The 22,066-nt window shown below is 43.7% G+C and overlaps 1 protein-coding gene across 1 annotated transcript in view; it reads left to right on the top strand.

Moving 5' to 3' along the window:
• LOC124595198 (clavesin-2-like) overlaps positions 1-22,066 on the top strand; it is a 245,588-nt gene that overhangs the window by 173,204 nt on the left and 50,318 nt on the right. Inside the window, exon 2 of the mRNA XM_047133834.1 lies at positions 9,161-9,313. Within this exon, the coding sequence (XP_046989790.1) occupies positions 9,176-9,313 (138 nt within the window). The 5' untranslated portion in view covers positions 9,161-9,175. The remainder of the gene's footprint in view (positions 1-9,160; positions 9,314-22,066) is intronic.

Below are 22,066 nucleotides of genomic sequence, written 5' to 3'. Positions count from 1 at the left end.
CCTTGATTTGTGCTGCCCACTCGTCTCCAACAGACAATCCTGGCACCCCTATAAAACAATGGACCCAGTACTGATACTTGTGGGACATTTGCTGCTAAACGTCTCCATTACAAATTTGTAGAAAAATTTTGGTTTCTGAGTTTCCCATGTAAAATGTGAAAATGACAGTATCTGAAGCTTTGGTGAAGTCCAAAAAGCACAGAATTGGCGTCCTTTTTTTGTACGTGGTTTGCTTCCGTTCACTATCGTACTGTGATTTTTATGGAAACTCGACTAGTAATCGCCTAGAGCAGTGGTAGTCATCTTGATCCCTACCACCCACTAGTGGGCGTTCCACCTTTCATGGTGAGTGTTCCGTCCTTCACAGTGGGTGGTTGTTACTGGGGTTATGAATAAACAAATTAATTAGGTATTCATAAAATATTTACAAAAGTATTTGCTAAATAATTATTATTGTATGTTTAAGCTTGCTGTAACTTGTTGTGATACAGCTACACACAGCTAACAAAATTAAGACCTAACCTGTTATGTTATCTAGTTCAGTTATGAATCAAGTCATATGTGGTGATCATGACTCAGCCCTGCCACAAAAGTTTCGCCAAACTACTGTAAAACATTGAGCCAATCCTACTCGTTGCAAATCAGATCTGGCGGGAAAAAAAACACTCTCTGAAAAACACTCTCTACCAAAAGTTTTACCGTTTTGCCTAACATTTATCTCTGCATACACAGTCAAGTATGGCATACACAGTTATGATAATGTCATATTTACTTCTAGGTGCACACACAGTGCTCTGTCTGACACTTGTTATTATGTTTACTCGCATGTGCGTATATTGCCCCTATCGGGTGTAAGCAGCTCTGCTGTCATTGGTTGATGCATTCAGCTTAATGGCGGACGCCACAATTCGAACAAATACAATGCCTAAATAATCACACAATTCGAACAAACACAATGCCTAAATAATCACACATTAAATTCGCTAGCAGAAATTACGGTGCATGCATGTTTCACAGTCACCAAAAGATATTTAAAACAGCAGGCAATGACAGCAGCGCTAACATTATGAATGAAAGAAATCGACATAGGACTGGAAACAACTGCACTAATGGAGGTCAACAATATCTACATTAATAACAAAATTTCGCTAACATGATATTTATTTTAAAGAAGAAGCAAATTAAAGATAAGTTTCTTTGAGCAAGTTCCAAATAGAAGTTTACAGTTTTAATATTTGTTTTAGTCTTTGACGAGAGCCAGAGCATCTAACCTTATATGTTACGATGCAAGCGGTGACGTGCAATGTCGTCGGCAGCTTATCGTTCCAGACGGCGTGTTGAAATCAGCCCTTTCATGTGTAGATGGTGCATATGTTTTATCTCATGTGATATTTTAATTTCCACTCGATGACGATTTCATCAGTGGCGTATTGTAGGTCACTGGATAGTCGGACGTTATTACAGTTGTTGCCAACATTCAGATTTACGCGAGCGATTTATTATGTCTCTCATGCACAACGCTGAAGTAACACAATTCAATAGAGGGTTTTAAAGTTATTTCGATCGCGGTATAACGGTCTGTTCGTTTACCGTGCGAATAACGCGACCGCGTTCTCTCCACTGTTGGCAGTAACGTGCACACTCATAATAAACAGATTTATACACCTACGGCACAGTTAATAGTTCATGCACATGCTAGTCAGCGACGGCGCGAATATACATTGAAATTTTAAAGTATTTAAAATGCGCACGACACAGTCACAGCGAACACAGTTCTTTCCTTAACACCATTACTACAATGTCGTCTGTCCATAGCTATATTGTCGTAGTTAAGGGACACAGTTCGTTTGACGGTTTTACACAGCCCAACTTCTCTGACCACTTTAAACGATTTTACATTCCATTACAGGAAGGAACAGAAATGTATCCCATTGTTAATCAGTTTAGTTCGACTGACTGTTTCACGACACGACATAGTCAGCACACTTTCAACCTCCTTCTGCCTTCTCGGTACAAACATGGGACCACCCGATCACGAGTACACTCACGCCCTACTCACGCTGTTTGATCGTCACAATCGATATTCTAATCGCTCTCGCTCTGCTTTTATAATATCTCAGTATACATATAACTTCACAAAGTCATTCCAGTCAAAATTAATGCAATAAATGATAAAGGAAGAGTCAAAATATTTTACAGTCAAAATTAATGCAATAAATGATAAAGGAAGAGTCAAAATATTTTACATATTCAGTAGACAAGAAAACCTAATTATTAATGCGCAGCCGGCCGGGGTGGCCGAGAGGTTCTAGGCGCTACAGTCTGGAACCGCGCGACCGCTACGGTCGCAGGTTCGAATGCTGCCTAGGGCATGGATGTGTGAGACGTCCTTAGGTTAATTAGGTTTTAGTAGTTCTAAGTTCTAGGGGACTGATGACCTCAGCAGTTAAGTCCCATAGTGCTCAGAGCCATTTTTTGAACTAATGCGCAAAAGGGAAATAATATCAGTTGCATATTATTATTTTCAACAAACGGTTACTCATTACGTTACAGAACAAAATAAACTCTATACTATATCACCAGAAATTCATGTACAACTACGAAAAAAGAAAGAAAGCAATAAATAAAACAGAAAAAACTCTTATATAGGTCGCAACTAGCTATGTATTCACAAACTCTGCTTTATTAATTTTATAAAGTTACTTCCTTACTGAAACTACCTAGCAGATTAAAACTGTGTGCCGGACCGAGGCTCGAACTCGAGACCTTAGACTTTCATAGGCAGATGCTCCATCACTTAGCTACCCAAGCACGAAGGTAGGAGACTAGGTACTGGCAGAAGTAAAGCTGCAAGGAAGAGTCGTGAGTCGCGCATGGGTAGCTCAGTCGGTAGAGCACGTGCCGGTTCAGCACACACTTCGTTGCAGAGTGAAATTCTCATTCTACTTTCTTTCTTTCTACACTCCTGGAAATGGAAAAAAGAACACATTGACACCGGTGTGTCACACCCACCATACTTGCTCCGGACACTGCGAGAGGGCTGTACAAGCAATGATCACACGCACGGCACAGCGGACACACCAGGAACCGCGGTGTTGGCCGTCGAATGGCGCTAGCTGCGCAGCATTTGTGCACCGCCGCCGTCAGTGTCAGCCAGTTTGCCGTGGCATACGGAGCTCCATCGCAGTCTTTAACACTGGTAGCATGCCGCGACAGCGTGGACGTGAACCGTATGTGCAGTTGACGGACTTTGAGCGAGGGCGTATAGTGGGCATGCGGGAGGCCGGGTGGACGTACCGCCGAATTGCTCAACACGTGGGGCGTGAGGTCTCCACAGTACATCGATGTTGTCGCCAGTGGTCGGCGGAAGGTGCACGTGCCCGTCGACCTGGGACCGGACCGCAGCGACGCACGGATGCACGCCAAGACCGTAGGATCCTACGCAGTGCCGTAGGGGACCGCACCGCCACTTCCCAGCAAATTAGGGACACTGTTGCTCCTGGGGTATCGGCGAGGACCATTCGCAACCGTCTCCATGAAGCTGGGCTACGGTCCCGCACACCGTTAGGCCGTCTTCCGCTCACGCCCCAACATCGTGCAGCCCGCCTCCAGTGGTGTCGCGACAGGCGTGAATGGAGGGACGAATGGAGACGTGTCGTCTTCAGCGATGAGAGTCGCTTCTGCCTTGGTGCCAATGATGGCCGTATGCGTGTTTGGCGCCGTGCAGGTGAGCGCCACAATCAGGACTGCATACAACCGAGGCACACAGGGCCAACACCCGGCATCATGGTGTGGGGAGCGATCTCCTACACTGGCCGTACACCACTGGTGATCGTCGAGGGGACACTGAATAGTGCACGGTACATCCAAACCGTCATCGAACCCATCGTTCTACCATTCCTAGACCGGCAAGGGAACTTGCTGTTCCAACAGGACAATGCACGTCTGCATGTATCCCGTGCCACCGAACGTGCTCTAGAAGGTGTAAGTCAACTACCCTGGCCAGCAAGATCTCCGGATCTGTTCCCCATTGAGCATGTTTGGGACTGGATGAAGCGTCGTCTCACGCGGTCTGCACGTCCAGCACGAACGCTGGTCCAACTGAGGCGCCAGGTGGAAATGGCATGGCAAGCCGTTCCACAGGACTACATCCAGCATCTCTACGATCGTCTCCATGGGAGAATAGCAGCCTGCATTGCTGCGAAAGGTGGATATACTCTGTACTAGTGCCGACATAGTGCATGCTCTGTTGCCTGTGTCTATGTGCCTGTGGTTCTGTCAGTGTGATCATGTGATGTATCTGACCCCAGGAATGTGTCAATAAAGTTTCCCCTTCCTGGGACAGTGAATTCACGGTGTTCTTATTTCAATTTCCAGGAGTGTTCATCAACGTTACTGTGGAGCGGGGGGGCGGCTAGGAAACAGAGAAGTGGACGGTGGATAAAATACAGGGTGGCACACGAAATGTGTTACCAATTATTTCTTTCACAATTTACGAACGCACATTAGATATCCCGCTGGGATCTCTACAGCAGTACCAGCAGAGCTTGGAAAAACAAATGAGTTACGAAATGACGTGTAACTCACGATACTGCCGCAAGGAGACTAGTAAGCAGCGATGGCTGACAATGGAAGACTGACGACACAGTAACGATCGGCAATTGTGTTACTTTTTCATGAAACGAAAAGCCTTGTTGTGACTCAGAGACGTTTTCGACAACAGTTTAACACACGATGGGTCCCTTGCAACAAGACCATCCACAGGTTGTACGATAAATTTGTACCGGAAGGAACAGTATTGGAAGCGAAGCGACCTCGGCCTAATCCCGTTTGTCCGCCGGAGAATATTGAAGCGGCACGAGTTGCTGTACAGAGAAGTCCCGGGAAATCGCGTAGAAAGGCAGCAGTGCAACTGGGAATATCCAGACGCTCCGTTCAACGCATTCTTAAAAGTGACCTCCATATGTACCCATACAAGATCACCTGTGCACAGATGCTCACTGAAGAACACAAGCAGCAGAGACTACTGTTTGCTCAGTGGGCGGAGGATAGGGAAGAAACTCAACAACGTTTGGTTTTCAAACGAGGCGCATTTTCATTTAGCCGGTGTCGTTAACAAACAAAATGTACGCTTTTGGGCCACAGAAAACCCACAAGTGCTGTCCGAGGATTACAGCGTGGGCAGCAATTTCGAAGTCACGGACTTATTGGACCCTGTTTCTTTGAAGAAACTGTGAACAGCGAGCGTTATTTGAGCATACTTCGCAATAGCTTCATTCCACAGCTTCTTGCTACTGCCTTGCCCTTCAACACGCTGTGGTTCATGCAAGATGGAGCAAGGCTTCATACTGCAAACACTGTGTTGGAGTTTTTACACGAGCATTTCGACATGCGGATCATTTCACTCAGGTTTCCAGGTCGCTTCAAAGGACGGACAAAATTGGCCCCCCGATAGTCCAGACCTCAATCCATGTGACTTTTTTCTTTGGGGGTACCTAAATGAAAAAATTTTCCCGAACCGTCCACGTGATTTAATGGAGCTCAGAAGACTTATTCTTCAAGCTTGCAGTGAAATTACGGAAGACATGGGCCGTAGGGTAATCACTAACTTCAGTGTCCGTTTGAAGGAAGTTAGGAAACGAAAAGGTGGACATATTGAGCATGTGATGAGTTAGAACAAACCTCTCCATGAACGGCTCTTCATTGTAGTATATGTTCCTTTCAGATTGTATTGACAATAAAGTTTATATTCAAAAACAAAATGGTAACACATTTCGTGCGCCACCCTATAGGTTTACTACCCCAGATCTACACAGTTATTTGTTGTTGTAGTCGTGGTCTTCAGTCCTGAGACTGGTTTGATGCAGCTCTCCATGCTACTCGATCCTCTGCAAGCTTCTTCATCTCCCAGTACCTACTGCAGCCTACATCCTTCTGAATCTGCTTAGTGTATTCATCTCTTGGTCTCCCTCTACGACTTTTACCCTCCACACTGCCCTTCAGTACTAAATTGGTGATCCCTCGATGTCTCAAAACATGTCCCACCAACCGATCCCTTCTTCTAGTCAAGTTGTGCCACAAACTCATCTTCTCCCCAATTCTATTCAAAACCTCCTCATTAGGTATGTGATCTATCCATCTAATCTTCAGCATTCTGTAGCACCACATTTCGAGAGCTTCTATTCTTTTCTTGTCTAAACTAATTATCGTCCATGTTTCACTTCCATACGTGGCTACACTCCATACAAATACTTTCAGAAACGACTTCCTGACCCTTAAATCAATACTCGATGTTAACAAATTTCTCTTCTTCAGAAACGCTAGTCTACATTTTATAGCCTTTCTACTTCGACCGTTATCAGTTATTTTGTCCCCCAAATAGCAAAACTCATTTACTACTTTAAGTGTCTCATTTCCTAATCTAATTCCCGCAGCATCACCCGATTTAATTCGACTACATTCCACTACCCTCGTTTTGCATCTGTTGATTTTCATCTTATATCCTCCTTTCAAGAGACTGTCCATTCCGTTCAGCTGCTCTTCCAGGTCCTTTGCTGTGTCTGACAGAATTACAATGTCTTCGGCGAACCTCAAAGTTTTTATTTCTTCTCCATGGATTTTAATACGTACGTCCGAACTTCTCTTTTGTTTCCTTTACTGCTTGCTCAATATACAGATTGAACAGCATGGGGGAGAGGCTACAACACTGTCTCAGTCCCCTCCCAACCACTGCTTCCCTTTCATGTCCCTCGACTCTTATAACTGCCATCTGGTTTCTGTACAAATTGTAAATAGCCTTTCGCTCCCTGTATTTTACCGCTGCCACCTTTAGAATTTGAAAGAGAGTATTCCAGTCAACATTGTCAAAAGCTCTCTCGAAGTCTACAAATGCTAGAAACGTAGGTTTGCCTTTCCTTTATCTTTCTTCTAAGATAAGTCGTAGGGTCAGTATTGCCTCACGTGTTCCAACATTTCTACGGAATCCAAACTGATATTCCCCGAGGTCGGCTTCTAACAGTTTTTCCATTCGTCTGTAAAGAATTCGCGTTAGTATTTTGCAGCTGTGACTTATTAAAGTGATAGTTCCATAATTTTCACATCTGTCAACACCTGCTTTCTTTGGGATTGGAATTATAATATTCTTCTTGAAGTCTGAGGGTATTTCGCCTATCTCATACATCTTCCTCACCAGATGGTAGAGTTTTGTCAGGACTGGCTCTCCCAAGGCTGTCAGTAGTTCTAATGGAATGTTGTTTACTCCCGGTGCCTTGTTTCCACTTAGGTCTTTCAGTGCTCTGTCAAACTCTTCACGCAGTATCGTATCTCCCATTTGATCTTCATCTACATCTTCTTCCATTTCCATAAAATTGTCCTCAAGAACATCGCCCCTATATAGACCCTCTATATACTCCATCCACCTTTCTGCTTTCCCTTCTTTGCTTAGAACTGGGTTTCCATCTGAGCTCTTGATACTCATGCAAGTGGTTCTCTTTTCTCCAAAGGTCTCTTTAATTTTCCTAGTGAGACAAGCCTCTACATCCTTACATTTGTCCTCTAGCCATCCCTGCTTAGCCATTTTGCACTTACTGTCGATCTCATTTTTGAGACGTTTGTATTCCTTTTTGCCCACTTCACTTACTGCATTTTTGTATTTTCTCCTTTCATCAATTAAATTCAGTATCTCTTCTGTTACCCAAGGATTTCTACTAGCCCTCGTCTTTTTACCTACTTGATCCTCTGCTGCCTTCACTATTTCATTCCCCAAAGCTATCCATTCTTCTTCTACTGTATTTCTTTCCCCCATTCCTGCGAATTGTTTCCTTATGCTCTCCTTGAAACTCTGTACAACCTCTGGTTCTTTCAGTTTATTCAAGTCCCATCTCCTTAAATTCCCATGTTTTTGCAGTTTCTTCAGTTTTAATCTACAGTTCATAACCAATAGATTGTGGTCAGACTCCACATCTGCCCATGGAAATGTCTTACAATTTAAAATCTGGTTCCTAAATCTCTGTCTTACCATTATATAATCTATCTGAAACCTTCTAGTATCTCCAGGGTTCTTCCATGCATACAACCTTCTTTCATGATTCTTGAACCAAGTGTTAGCTATGATTAAGTTATGCTCTGTGCAAAATTCTACCAGGCGGCTTCCTCTTTCACTTCTTAGCCCCAATCCATATTCACCTACTACGTTTCCTTCTCTTCCTTTTCCTACTGTCTAATTCCAGTCATTCATGACTATTAAATTTTCGTCTCCCTTCACTACCTGAATAATTTCTTTTATCTCATCATACATTTCATCAATGTCTTCATCATCTGCAGAGCTAGTTGGCATATAAACTTGTACTCCTGTAGTAGGCGTGGGCTTCGTGTCGATCTTGGCCACAATAATGCGTTCACTATGCTGTTTGTAGTAGCTTGCCCGCACTCCTATTTTTTTATTCATTATTAAACCTATTCCTGCATTACCCCTATCTGATTTTGTATTTATAGCCCTGTATTCGCCTGACCAAAAGTCTTGTTCCTCCTGCCACCGAACTTCACTAATTCCCACTATATCTAACTTTAACCTATCCATTTCCCTTTTTAAATTTTCTAACCTACCTGTCCGATTAAGGGATCTGACATTCCACGCTCCGATCCGTAGAATGCCAGTTTTCTTTCTGCTGATAACGACGTCCTCTTGAGTAGTCCCCGCCCGGAGATCCGAATGGGGGACTATTTTACCTCCGGAATATTTTACCCAAGAGGACGCCATCATCATTTAATCACGGCTGTAGTTTCCCCTTGCTTTCAGCCGTTCGCAGTACCACAACAGCAAGGCCGTTTTGGTTAGTGTTACCGGGCAAGATCAGTCAATGCTCCAGACTGTTGCCCCTGCAACTACAGAAAAGGCTGCTGCCCCTCTTCAGGAACCACACATTTGTCTGGCCTCTCAACAGATACCCCTCCGTTGTGGTTGCACCTACGGTATCGTTGAGGTACGCAAGCCTCCCCACCGACGGCAAGGTCCATGGTTCATGGGGGGGGGGGGGCAGTTATTTTCGGTTAAGTAATTAGACATCTGATCGTGACAGTTATTTGAGGTTAAGTAATTAGTCATGTGATTGTGAGATATTAGAGTGGTCATCGGTAAGTAAGCAGAGACGCTTGGTTACAGGATGGAGACGTGAGGATGCCAGCAGACAAGATGTTCCCCGGGCTGGTGCTGCCGCCAAAGGCCCTGGAAGCCGACGGGGACATCGCGGTCGGCAAGGCGGCCGTCGTCAAACACGCGCCTCTGGCCGCCTGCGAGGACGACGACACCGGGAAGGTGAGAGCGGCCGCACCGAACCTAAACCCGCACAGCTCGCAACGATCGAGAACTAAACACTAAAGCGAAGGCGCCAGTGGCTGGTGGCGCCAAGAACAGCCCCAGCAAAAGTGACTGAATAAACATTCCATTTATACAGGCTAAACACGTAAAATGCTTGCTCACTATTGTTGACATATTCCAAAACGCTCACGTCAAATTTTTTTATTGGAGAAACTGCTCGAAAAAAACACATATGAAAACAATGCCTCTACTGCTACGAATTCTTTTTCCCATATTAAATTTTTCGTTATGTGTTGTCCCACAATCGTCAGAACGTAGATGATTTTATTTCATTGTACATACAAAAAATATGTACGTCACATTATTCAGCAACGAACTATTAGAGACCATGGAACTACCAAATAACAACCGCTGAACAGACACATTTCTGAATGTTACGCCGGCCGTTGTGGGCGAGCGGTTCTAGGCGCTTCAGTCCGGAACCGCGCTGCTGCTACTGTCGCAGGTTCGAATCCTGCTTCGGACATGGATGTGTGTGCTGTCCTTAGGTTAGTTAGGTTTAAGTAGTTCTCAGTCTAGGGGACTGATGACCTCAGATGTTAAGTCTCATAGCGCTCAGAAACATTTTAACCATTTAAACATTTCCTCGTCGGCTTCACATCCTCTATGCAGACTTTCTCAGGTACCGTGGCTAATTTTAACTTCACTGTCGCTTTAAGAGAGGTGTTCGACAAATGGCAATTAAAAATATGGGATTTAATTTGATATTTGATTAAAAGTTGTAATCATTTAATTTTCGTAAGTATTGAAATGACTTCAGATTTTTAAATGGATCTACGTCGTTGAATTCATTCTAAGGAGGTCTCTTAATCAAGCAGTGCATTTTAACGTCAGCAGTTACACTGTTCACGAAATATAAGTGTGAAATGTGGGAACTGTAGTGGAAGCTGCCAGGTGAAGGACTGTTTTACCCGCGTTGCCACATCGACGTCGCGTGACGGGGCTCAAACGGACACCGGAAACATTGCACACGAGTTATTACCCACTGTTCGCTGTTAAGGACACTTTGTGATATTGAATGCTGAACGAAATTTACTGCCAAAATAACGTGAAGAAATTTTTGCACAAATTAACCAGCCCAATAAATTATTGTAGATAAGTAGGAAGTTTGAAAGTATTTGTCATAAGCGTAGACATGGTGAATAATCTACAAAAAGCTATTACAAATTACAATAAACATCAAAATATCCTATTATTCAACAAACGGTTACATAAACCCATGGATACTAGAATACATGGTGGGGATCACGAGATGGATGCCCAGTAGCAAGCCGCGCTGAGATGTACGAGTGAAGCCAATCAGCGCTCAGTAGCCACAATTGTGCTTTAATTGCGTTTACGAGCGAAAACGGGGTTGTTTACGGCAGTGTCAATTTTTATTGCTGGTTGGCGATGTAGTACAGAACTACACCATAATTATTAATTTATTTAGGGATTTTTTATATTACGTTTTTAAGTGAAAAACAATAGTTTGCTGCTGGAATGCCAATTGTACTAACCACAGCAGACAACTAAGTTAATTAGAAATTAAGTTTCATATGTTTCCTCAAAACATTAGACGAAACGAAAATGGGTAAATGCTTGTACATGTGCAGCTCAAATCGCTCGTGTCTGCTCAATACATTTTACAGATTCAGATTATGAAAGGGATTTGAAAAGTGAACTGTTAAATATTCCTTCGAAACGCAAGTTGAGGACTGATACTGTTCCAGCTCTAAATCGACCATGCTCCGGTGCTGACTTAGGGCGTAGTAATTAGACTAATAATGATAGAAATATTCGGAGACGAAAAGGAAGCTACAGTACATAAAAATGGTTCAAATGGCTCTGAGCAGTATGGGACTTAACTTCTAAGGTCATAAGTCCCCTAGAACCTAGAACTACTTAAACCTAACTAACCTAAGGACATCACACACATCCATGCCCGAGGCAGGATTCGAACCTGCGACCGTAGCAGTCGCGCGGTTCCAGACTGCAGCGCCTATAACCGCTCGGCTACCCCGGCCGGCAAGCTACAGTACAGAAGAAGATACTTTACAGGTAAATATATAACCAACTAATGAAGAAATTACAACTAGACAGAAAGTTAACAATGAAAACAAACACTGCTGTGAATGTGACAGTACGTGCTTATGCCAGTAATCAGAAATTACGGAATCAGAAATAAAATACATTAGGCAAAAGAATGCTTATTCACAGGGTCCTCTCTACGTAGCGCTGATTAACTGAAATTAAAACATGTTCAAAAATTGATTCAGCGCTCTTTTTCTGACTGTCAACAACAAGTAGTTATAAAAGGGCGTTGTAGTAACTGGTCACTTGAAGATATTGCAAAGGGTACGACTTTACGTTGCCTCTCTCCTTGCCTACCACCGTCCCCCAAAGAGTTAAGTCTTTGATTTTGAACCGTAATGCGAGCGGAATCCTATCAGGTAGTACATGCAGGAACGAGAAAGAATTTGATTGCTTAAGTGCTACTATATTGGCGGAAACTCGAGCTACGACTGTAGAACCGTCATCTTCTGAGAAGCTGGACACTTATCCTCTACAGGAAAGTGAATGCCACAAGGAAGCTGAAGAGATTGTTTCAGAGATGGGAGAAATTTTTGAGAATTGCACCAAATATGAATGGAGAAAACGTTCCAGGTTTGGAGGAAAATGTTGAGCAGTTAGAGATGATTGCATGATATGCTTCTTATAGAACTAAAGGAAAACACCTCGAATTAGAACATTTCTGTGGTAAACTAGCTTATCACGTTAATGTTTCAGGAAAGAACTGGATTCAAACAGTTTCAGGTCGATCTTTAACGGAGTAGACTGAAAATTTTATGGAATTCACTTTGAAAATGGAAAGAGAATTTCAGCAATTCCACGGCAATTTCACTGTCCGCAACAGAAAAATTTTTATAAGGTTAAAGGACATTATAAATGAGAAGTATCCAGGAATGGAGGCCTTTCATTAGAATGAATGCTATCAACAAGAAAAAAAAAACTAAAGGTAGTGAGCGAACTAAGAGTGAACAAAAGACGAAAACCGAAAAAGATGAAAAAAGTTGTAACATAACTTTCCAGAATAGAAAGAGAAAACCTGTTAAAACAGTGAAAGAGTTAAAATGACATTATATCGGGTTTCTCCGTGCTACAGGTCCATGTGGTCTAAGGCTGTGTGAGCCTTTTCCCCAGAGAAAAAGGAGAGCCCTCTAAGACAGTGAAAGAATTCATGTCCTTCAGAAACTTCACACTAGCATTCACCGATCACAGAAAATGTAATCTAACTAGTATAGAGCTTAATAACTATAACACTAACAATAATACACCAAAACATGGTAAATGACGATTTCCTTCTTATCTGCGTATGAGTTAAAAATGTGTACATGTGCCTATAAGCTTCAGTGCGGAACGACATGGCGAATGGGTTCAAGATGTCATAGTTCGCAACCCGCCTGCGTGTTACCATTACCGTGTATTCTGGTATCCGTGCATAAATACAATCACTTTTTAAACAATTAGGTGACTATTAAACGAGTCAGAATATGCGAAAATAATTTGAAAATTTTGAACTCTCATAAATGTGCAATTGCACAACAATACCACTCAGCATGAAGTGTGATATGATTCTAATCATGATGTCAATTAATCCTGAATGGTTCCAAAGAACTTGCGCCACAGTAAATGATGAAAATTGTCTGGACGCCTTCCTGAAGCGGAAGCTAAAATTTTTCGGTGATGCAACCTCCTACACTCGGCTCAGTAATAATAGGCGATAACCTCATTGTCTGACTTAATAGTGTCGACTATTGGGGATTACTGGTAATTCTTACTTTTACATCACATAACATCCAAAGGATTCAAGCGCAGATACTAAAAACAAAAAAGTGGTCCATTGCTGGTCGGTTGTTCTTCGAAACGGCTAGTCCCGGCGGAGGTTCGAGTCTCGCTCGGGGATGAGTGTGTGTGTTTGTCCTTAGGATAATTTAGGTTAAGTAGTGTGTAAGCTTAGGGATTGATGACCTTTGATGACCTTAGCAGTTAAGTCCCATAAGATTTCACACCCTTTTTTTTGTTCTTGGAAAGTAATTCCCTCGTAAAGCATGCAGCACAAATAGGTGCTTTGTAAACCGAGACACACAGATCGTAGCTTCGAGTCGTGTTCGTGTTAAACAACAAGTACTGATAATAATGATCCCATTACCATACCCACGGCATTTCCATTAACTGCTAAACACTATATAGCAGGTGACAAAGGATGTTTCGCAAAGATGTCACTCATTTTGCGTCCCACTTGCTTATGGAAGACGGGAAAGCACCTTCGTATCTATTTTAATTTTTCTTGCCATCTTCTTGTAGTCCTCATTTTAGTCATTCGCTGCAAACAGTAAAATTATTCCACATACTGCCACGAATATCGGTTCTCTGAACTGAACCAGTAGCACTACCAGAAAAGACCAACAGTTTTCTTCCAGAGACGCCCACTGAAGTCCTCTGGGCAGACTCGTACTGACTAAACTGACCATGTTCATCTCTAGCAACAGTCTCTGGAATCCTATGGACATCTCCTACAATTCAGCGTGATCATAACCTTAAACAATCAAACACCACTCAAGAATAGGTCGTGCTAGTATTTTGCTCTATCACATTTGTAGATACACTATATCTTCCTATAATTCTGCCAGTTAATTGACGTATTCTGATTTCCCTATTCTCGCCACCCTGTAACTTATTTTATATATTTATTTCATTTCACATCGTTTCAATACTTTAGCCGTAGCTAAACAAGGTGAAGCGGAATACAACAGTTCTGTACTATAAAGCTATCGGGTTTTCTTATCCTCCTATCTACGTGCACCATTTACCCGTATTTTACATAATATGCGATTTATTGCCAAAGGCCTTGCCGCAGTAGTAACACCGGTTCCCGTCAGATCACCAAACTTAAGCACCGTCGAGCATGGCTAGCACTTGAATGGGTGACCGTCCAGTCTACCGATCGCTGTTGGCAAGCGGGGTGCACTCAGCCCTTGTGACGCAAACTGGGGAGCTACTTGATTAAGAAGTAAATATGCCAGAATTCGAATCGAGAACAGCTGCCAACATGAGTAACGTAGAAGTAAATATCGTCCGAGTAGTGAAGCAACTCAAATCACTTAATAAAAGCAAGTCTTCTGGTCCGGACTGTATACCAGTTAGGTTCCTTTCGGAGTATGCTAATGCATTAGCTCCATACTTAACAATCATATACAACCGTTCGTTCGACGAAAGATCCGTACCCGAAGACTGGAAAGTTGCACAGGTCACACCAATATTCAAGAAAGGTAGTAGGAGTAATCCACTAAATTATGGGCCTATATCGTTAACATCGATATGAAGCAGGATTTTAGGACATATATTGTGTTCGAACATTATGAATTACCTCGAAGGAAACGGTCTATTGCCGGCCGCGGTGGTCTAGCGGTTCTAGGCGCTCAGTCCGGAACCGCGCGACTGCTATGGTCGCAGGTTCGAATCCTGCCTCGGGCATGTATGTGTGTGATGTCTTTAGGTTAGTTAGGTTTAAGTAGTTCTGAGTTCTAGGGGACTGATGACCTCAGGTGATAAGTCCCATAGTGCTCAGAGCCATTTTGAAACGGTCTATTGACACACAGTCAGCATGGGTTTAGAAAACATCGTTCCTGTGAAACACAACTAGCTCTTTATTCACATAAAGTGCTGAGTGCTATTGACAAGAGATTTCAGATCGATTCCGTATTCCTGGATTTCCAGAAGGCTTTTGACACTGTACCACACAAGCGGCTTATAGTGAAACTGCGTGCTTATGGAATATCGTCTCAGTTATGTGACTGGATTTGCGATTTCCTTTCAGAGAGATTACAGTTCGTAGTAACTGACGGAAAGTCGCCGTGTGAAACAGAAGTGATTTCAGGCGTTCCCCAAGGTAGTGTTATAGGCGCTTTGCTGTTCCTTATCTATATAAACGATTTGGGAGACAATCTGAACAGCCGTCTTCGGTTCTTTGCAGATGACGCTGTCGTTTATCGACTAATAAAGTCATCAGAAGATCAAAACAAACTGCAAAACGGTTTAGAAAAACTATCTGAATGGTGCGAAAAGCGGCAGTTGACCGTAAATAACTAAAAGTGTGAGGTCATCCACATGAGTGCAAAAAGGAACTCGTTAAACTTCGTTCACACGATAAATCAGTCTAATCTAAAAGCCGTAAATTCAACTAAATACCTAGGTATTACAATTAGGAACAACTTAAATTGGAAAGAACACATAGAAAATGTTGTGGGGAAGGCTAACCAACGGCAGCGTTATTGGCAGGACACTTAGAAAATGTAACAGACCTACTAAGGAGAATGCCTACACTACGCTTGTCCGTCCTATTTTAGAATACTGCTGCGCGGTGTGGGATCCTTACAAGGTAGGACTGACGGAATACATCGAAAAAGTTCAAAGAAAGGCAGCACGTTTCGTATTATCGCGAAATATGGGAGATAGAGTCACAGAAATGATACAGGATTTGGGTTGGAAATCATTAAAAGAAACGCGTTTATCGTTCCGATGGAATCTTCTCACGCAATTCCAATCACCAACTTTCTCCTCCGAATGCGAAAATATTTTGTTGACACCGACCTAGATAGCGCGGAACGATCACCATGATAAAATAAGGGAAATCAGAACTCGTACGGAAAGATATAGGTGTTCATTCTTTCCGCGTGCTATACGAGATTGGAATAATGGAGAATTGTGCAGGTGGTTCGATGAACCCTCTGCCAGGCACTTAAATGTGATTTGCAGAGTATCCACGTAAATGTAGATGTAGAAGTAGCGATTCCGGCCTTGTAAACTGACAACGGCCGGCAGAGCGGCGTGCTGACACATGCTCCTCCACATCCGCATCCAGTGACACCTATAGGCTGAGGATGACACGGCGGTAGGTCAGTACCGTTGGAGCCTCCGAGGTCTGTTCGGATGGTGTTCAGTTTAGTTTTTAAGAGATTTATTACAGGTAGTGTACATTTAATCTACGAAGGCCGAAATATCTCTACACTTGTTCGATGATGATTCTTCGTTGGAAATCTTCAAAGTCGATTTTTTCGAGTATTTTTGAGAATGGCATCGTATTGCTTTAGGAAATTGGTAGCTGATATTGGCCATCAAATCCTACAAGTGTCAAGAAAGTCGACGATGGTAGAGCAGTCCCTACGGTCACCTGCTTAGTCTGGCACCTGTCGTCCCTTAAACTTATTTGATGTAGTCGTTCCAAAAGAATAGTGGGTCTTTCTGCCTCTTTATGCGCTCGTACGTTACAATTGTCTATGTTGATGGTTTGCTACCACTCTCCGCAACCAGTCGTTCATCCTCCGCAAATCACGCTACTGTTCAATACAGTTTCTAGCGTAGCGGCTTACTTATATTCTGCAGCCACCCAGAATACAGGGTGGAGAGAAATTGTGTGACGAAATTTTAACCCCGGATAGCTGATACCAAAATTACTAATGTTGTTTAAGTCGACAACGCACAATTTTTAAACTACGGAAACTTGTCGTCACGCACTCCGATTGGCCACGGTATTGCTCTGTTGCCAGACGCTCTGGACAACGGATGACCGCAAATTCTATGCCTGCCGGAGATCGCGTTGTACCCTAGGCGGCCCGCACGCTCGGTGAGAGCGCACCGGCCTTCCACTCTAGGGGCCTGGGGGTGAATCCGCAGGGGTCCCGACACATCCATTGTAGTTTCATGATAAGACGTACCGGGAATAAACACGTCAACAGCTGTTAATTGGCGTACAGGAAGTCTTTTACAAATTGTGTCGGCCCTGAAAAAGGCCTTTTTTGTAGCTAGGACATTGTTTACTTGAAGCAGGTGCTCGAACTGGAGACCGTCTGACGCGACACAAGCTTGGTAACGTCGAACGGTGTTTTGCCGAACTCTTTCAAAGGTTCCTGTCATTGCCCTGATGTGATTGGCGGCATGCTGAATGGGATTCATTAATTCCTCTTCGATTCTAGGTGGTTCGCGTCCGTATGGATGAACTAGAACCATGAAAAATCCCCACAGGAAAAGACCGGTGGCGTGAGGTCTGGTAATCGCGGAGGCCATGTCCTACTAGCAAATGTGCCAATTACCTGGCCGTCGAAAAGTTCATTTAAATACACGCACACAGTGACTTATGTGCATGCGATCCGTCATGCTGCAACCACATTTGTAGCCGTACGTCCAGGGGAACATCTTCCAGCAGGCTGGGTAGAGTTTCTTGCAAAAAGGGAAGGTACTTCGCCGAGATAAGTCGAGGACGTAGACGGACCGACCCAATCCAATGATCACCCATAATGCCTACCCAAATGTTGAGCGAAAATAGTTCCTGATGTCCGTGGACGTACGTGACGTGAGGATTTCTCCTTGCCCAGTAATGAACGTTTCGAATGTTGTAAAGGCCATCCCGATGGAAGGTGAACTCGTCGGTAAACAACACAATGGCGGGGAAGTCGGGATGTCGTGCAACACGTCGCAGAAACCAGCTTGTATTCATAGCCCGGCACAGGATTTAGGTCTTGGACTGGATGGAAACTAAATGGATGCTGTCCGTCGTCCCTCAAAACCACCCAGATTAACCGATGAGTGACCCCCATGTCGTGTCCAACCGCTCGAGTACTTGTCGTAGGTGCTTCCTCGAAGCGCTCGAGGTCTCTTCAAATGCAGCATCCCGTCGTGTTCGAGATCTTCCAGCATCACCGTGATATTCCGCTATCGAGCCCGTTTCGCCAAGTCGACGGTGAATTGCTGTAAACGTTTGCGGACGTCTTGCTGGGTACCATTCCTCAGACAACTGTCGATCTTCATGCGGATTACCGTTGGCTATTCCATAAACAAAAACCATATCTCGTTGTTCTTTAAACGAATAAGCCGCCATGCTTACTGTATGAGTAAATCGCACGTGACATGTGATCCGAAGCGAAGCTTACGTGCGAAGCCTCTGACGTGAGTTGAAGACAAACAGCAAAACCTATTCGACACGTGTGCGTATCACATTGGGGCAGAGGGGGGTGAGGGACGTTTGCATGTGTGAACCGACAACCATAGCGCTGCCCGTCAACCGACGAACGGTTCAAATGGTGCAAATGGCTCTAAGCACTATGGGACTTAACATCTGAGGTCATCAGTCCCCTAGACTTAGAACTACTTAAACCTAACTAACCTAAGGACATCACACACATCCATGCCCGAGGCAGGATTCGAACCTGCGACCGTAGCAGCAGCGCGGCTCCGGACTCAAGCGCCAAGAACCGCTCGGCCACAGCGGCCGGACCCGACGAACGGCAACAGGGCAATCCCATGGCCAATCGGACATCGTGGGGCCGAGTTTCCGTAGTTTAAAAATGGTGCGTTGTCGACCTACACATCACCAGTAATTTTGGTTCCTACTGGCATCAGCTATCCAGGATAAAACTTAGTGACATAATTTTTTTATACCCTGTATACACTGACGGAAAGAAAATCGCAACACCAAAAAATAATTAATGTAGAATAATGAAATTTCGGGACTACTTTTGTCTAGGTAACATATTTAAGTGATTAAGACTACAGGTTATGTAATCAAGAGATACACCGTTGCAAATGTGAAATGCTGATACACTAAAAAGCAATGTAACCGAATAAACTGTTGAATGCAAGCAAACCGGATATCGATGTGTGGGATGAAGTTCTGTGCCTGTTGCATTTGGTCGGTCTGTACACGGACGGTTAACGCTGTTTGAGGAAGACGCTGAAGCTCTCGTCCGATGATGATCCATACGTGCTCGACTGGAGACACACCTAGTGCTCGAGCAGGACAGGGCAGCATGTCGACACTCTGTAGTCCACGATGGGTTACAATAGCGGTATGTGGACAAGCGTTATCGTGTTGAAAAACACCCCCTGAAATTTTGTCCATGAATAACATTAGAATAGGTCGAACCACGAGACTGACGTGCAAATTTGCAATCGGGGTGCTTGGGATAACCACGAGATTGTTCCCACCGCCATACGATATCGCATCCCAGACCACAACTCCAGGTGTATGTCCAGTGTGTCTAGCACTCAGACAGGTTGTTTGCAGATCCTCAACAGGCCTCCTCCTAACCAACAGATAGCCATCACGGTCACCGAGACAGAATCAGCCTTCTTCAGAAAACACGGTAGACTCCCACCCAATCGTCCTGTGAGCACTCGTTTGACATCACTGAAGTCACAAATGGAGGTGGTTTGGGATTAGTGGAATGCACGCTACAGGGCTTCTGGTTCGGAGGTGTCCTTGAAGTAACCGATTTGTAACAGTTCGTTGGATCACTGTGGTGCCAACTGCTGCTCAAACTGCTGCTCCAGATGCAGTATGATGCACCAGAGTCATACGGCTGACGCGATGGTTTTCCCTCTCGGTAGCTCCAAGTGGCTGTTCGGAGCCAAGTCTTCTTGCGACCGTACATTCTAGGGACCACCTCTGCTAGCAGTTATTGCAGTGGCCACATTCCTGCCAAGTCTTTCTGCAATATCGCAGAAGGAACATCCAGGTTCTCGTAACCCTATTACATGACGTCGTTCGAACTCAGTGAGGTGTTGATAATGGCGTTTTTTGTCGTTTTAAAATCATTCTTGATTAACATCAACTCACCACGCCCAATCTCAAGATAACTAACGCTCACGACCGTTACAGCGTATGCTTAAAGCAAACCTGAGTTTCATCCCCATAGTGGCGCTACTAGTGACACTCTTAAGCGACTGGCGCGAAATTTGAATAGAAATCGTCTTTTGGTTGTAGAAAGACGCCTAGCAACATTCGTTTATGTCGCACTTCTTTTCCGTCAGCGTGTATCTAACTATATCATCTACATATAGTTCGTTGAAATTAAGCGTATGACGTTCGACTATCGGCGATTATTAATGATTATGAAATAGATTTGCTATAAGTCCCAGTCTCAGTCAAGTAGCTCTGACTGGTTTCGAGGTTTAATACACCAGAGATATTCCTCCTTTGCTAATGTGGCCCTTTCTCTGTCTGGGAACGTCGTCTTCACCAATCTGCCGCAGCGGAACGCGCAACTCTGATTTGAAATAAAATCTTTTTATTTACATAAATCGTGAATACTAATGGCCTCATTGCACTTCGTCGGAATGCATCTGTAATTACTTTCACATCTATTGATTTGTTCCCGGGCTTCTGCATTGTTACGTGATGATGGCCTAAAAAGCGTAAACCAGTTTTTTAATTGAATAAACAACAGTAGAGGAACATTAACAATCTTTTTTTCTTACTGTTATTATGTTCTGTCAGTCACCGGCGAACAATTCAGTTACAGTTGTATTTGTTGGAGGCTGGTTTTATCAGTGAGTAAAGGAAGTCGAGCTACAGAAGGGTGTTAAAAATTAAGTGGACTAGGATAAATGAAGAGGTACAAGGAGAAGTAACAGGGAAAATAAGTCTGCGGAAAACATTTATCAGAAGAAGGGTGAATTTAGTGAGGAATGAAATATTCAAGACTAGGTAACTTTGTACTTTGGGGATTAGCAGAGCAGTATAATTGTAGGGAATACAAAGACTGAAATACAGTGAGAAATAAGCAAAGCGAAATGAGGGGGCAAAAATATTTTTAGTGTTAAATGTATTTCATGTTGTTGCCATCGGAAAGCAATTCTGTACTTTCGATCTCATCCAATTTTGTTGCAGTACAGTAAATCCATTTCCTATCTAAATTTCTTATTGTAATTGGTTGCTGTACCCCGAAAGTCTATACAGGGTGTTACAAAAAGGTACGGCCAAACTTTCAGGAAACATTCCTCACACACAAAGAAAGAAAATATGTTATGTGGACATGTGTCCGGAAACGCTTACTTTCCGTGTTAGAGCTCATTTTATTACTTCTCTTCAAATCACATTAATCATGGAATGGAAACACACAGCAACAGAACGTACCAGCGTGACTTCAAACACTTTGTTACAGGAAATGTTCAAAATGTCCTCCGTTAGCGAGGATACATGCATCCACCCTCCGTCGCATGGAATCCCTGATGCGCTGATGCAGCCCTGGAAATGGCGTATTGTATCACAGCCGTCCACAATACGAGCACGAAGAGTCTGTACATTTGGTACTGGGGTTGCGTAGACAAGAGCTTTCAAATGCCCCCATAAATGAAAGTCAAGAGGGTTGAGGTCAGGAGAGCGTGGAGGCCATGGAATTGGTCCGCCTCTACCAATCCATCGGTCACCGAATCTGTTGTTGAGAAGCGTACGAACACTTCGACTGAAATGTGCAGAAGCTCCATCGTGCATGAACCACGTGTTGTGTCGTACTTGTAAAGGCACATGTTCTAGCAGCACAGGTAGAGTATACCGTATGAAATCATGATAACGTGCTCCATTGAGCGTAGGTGGAAGAACATGGGGCCCAATCAAGACATCACTAACAATGCCTGCCCAAACGTTCACAGAAAATCTGTGTTGATGACGTGATTGCACAATTGCGTGCGGATTCTCGTCAGCCCTCACATGTTGATTGTGAAACTTTGCAATTTGATCACGTTGGAATGAAGCCTCATCCGAAAAGAGAACATTTGCACTGAAATGAGGATTGACACATTGTTGGATGAATCATTCGCAGAAGTGTACCCGTGAAGGCCAATCAGCTGCTGATAGTGCCTGCACACGTTGTA

The sequence above is a fragment of the Schistocerca americana genome, chromosome 2, assembly GCF_021461395.2.
Source record: "Schistocerca americana isolate TAMUIC-IGC-003095 chromosome 2, iqSchAmer2.1, whole genome shotgun sequence".
NCBI lineage: Eukaryota > Metazoa > Arthropoda > Insecta > Orthoptera > Acrididae > Schistocerca > Schistocerca americana.
The sequence above is the reverse complement of the archived record's forward strand: the minus strand, read 5'-3'. Positions and strand labels throughout refer to the sequence as shown.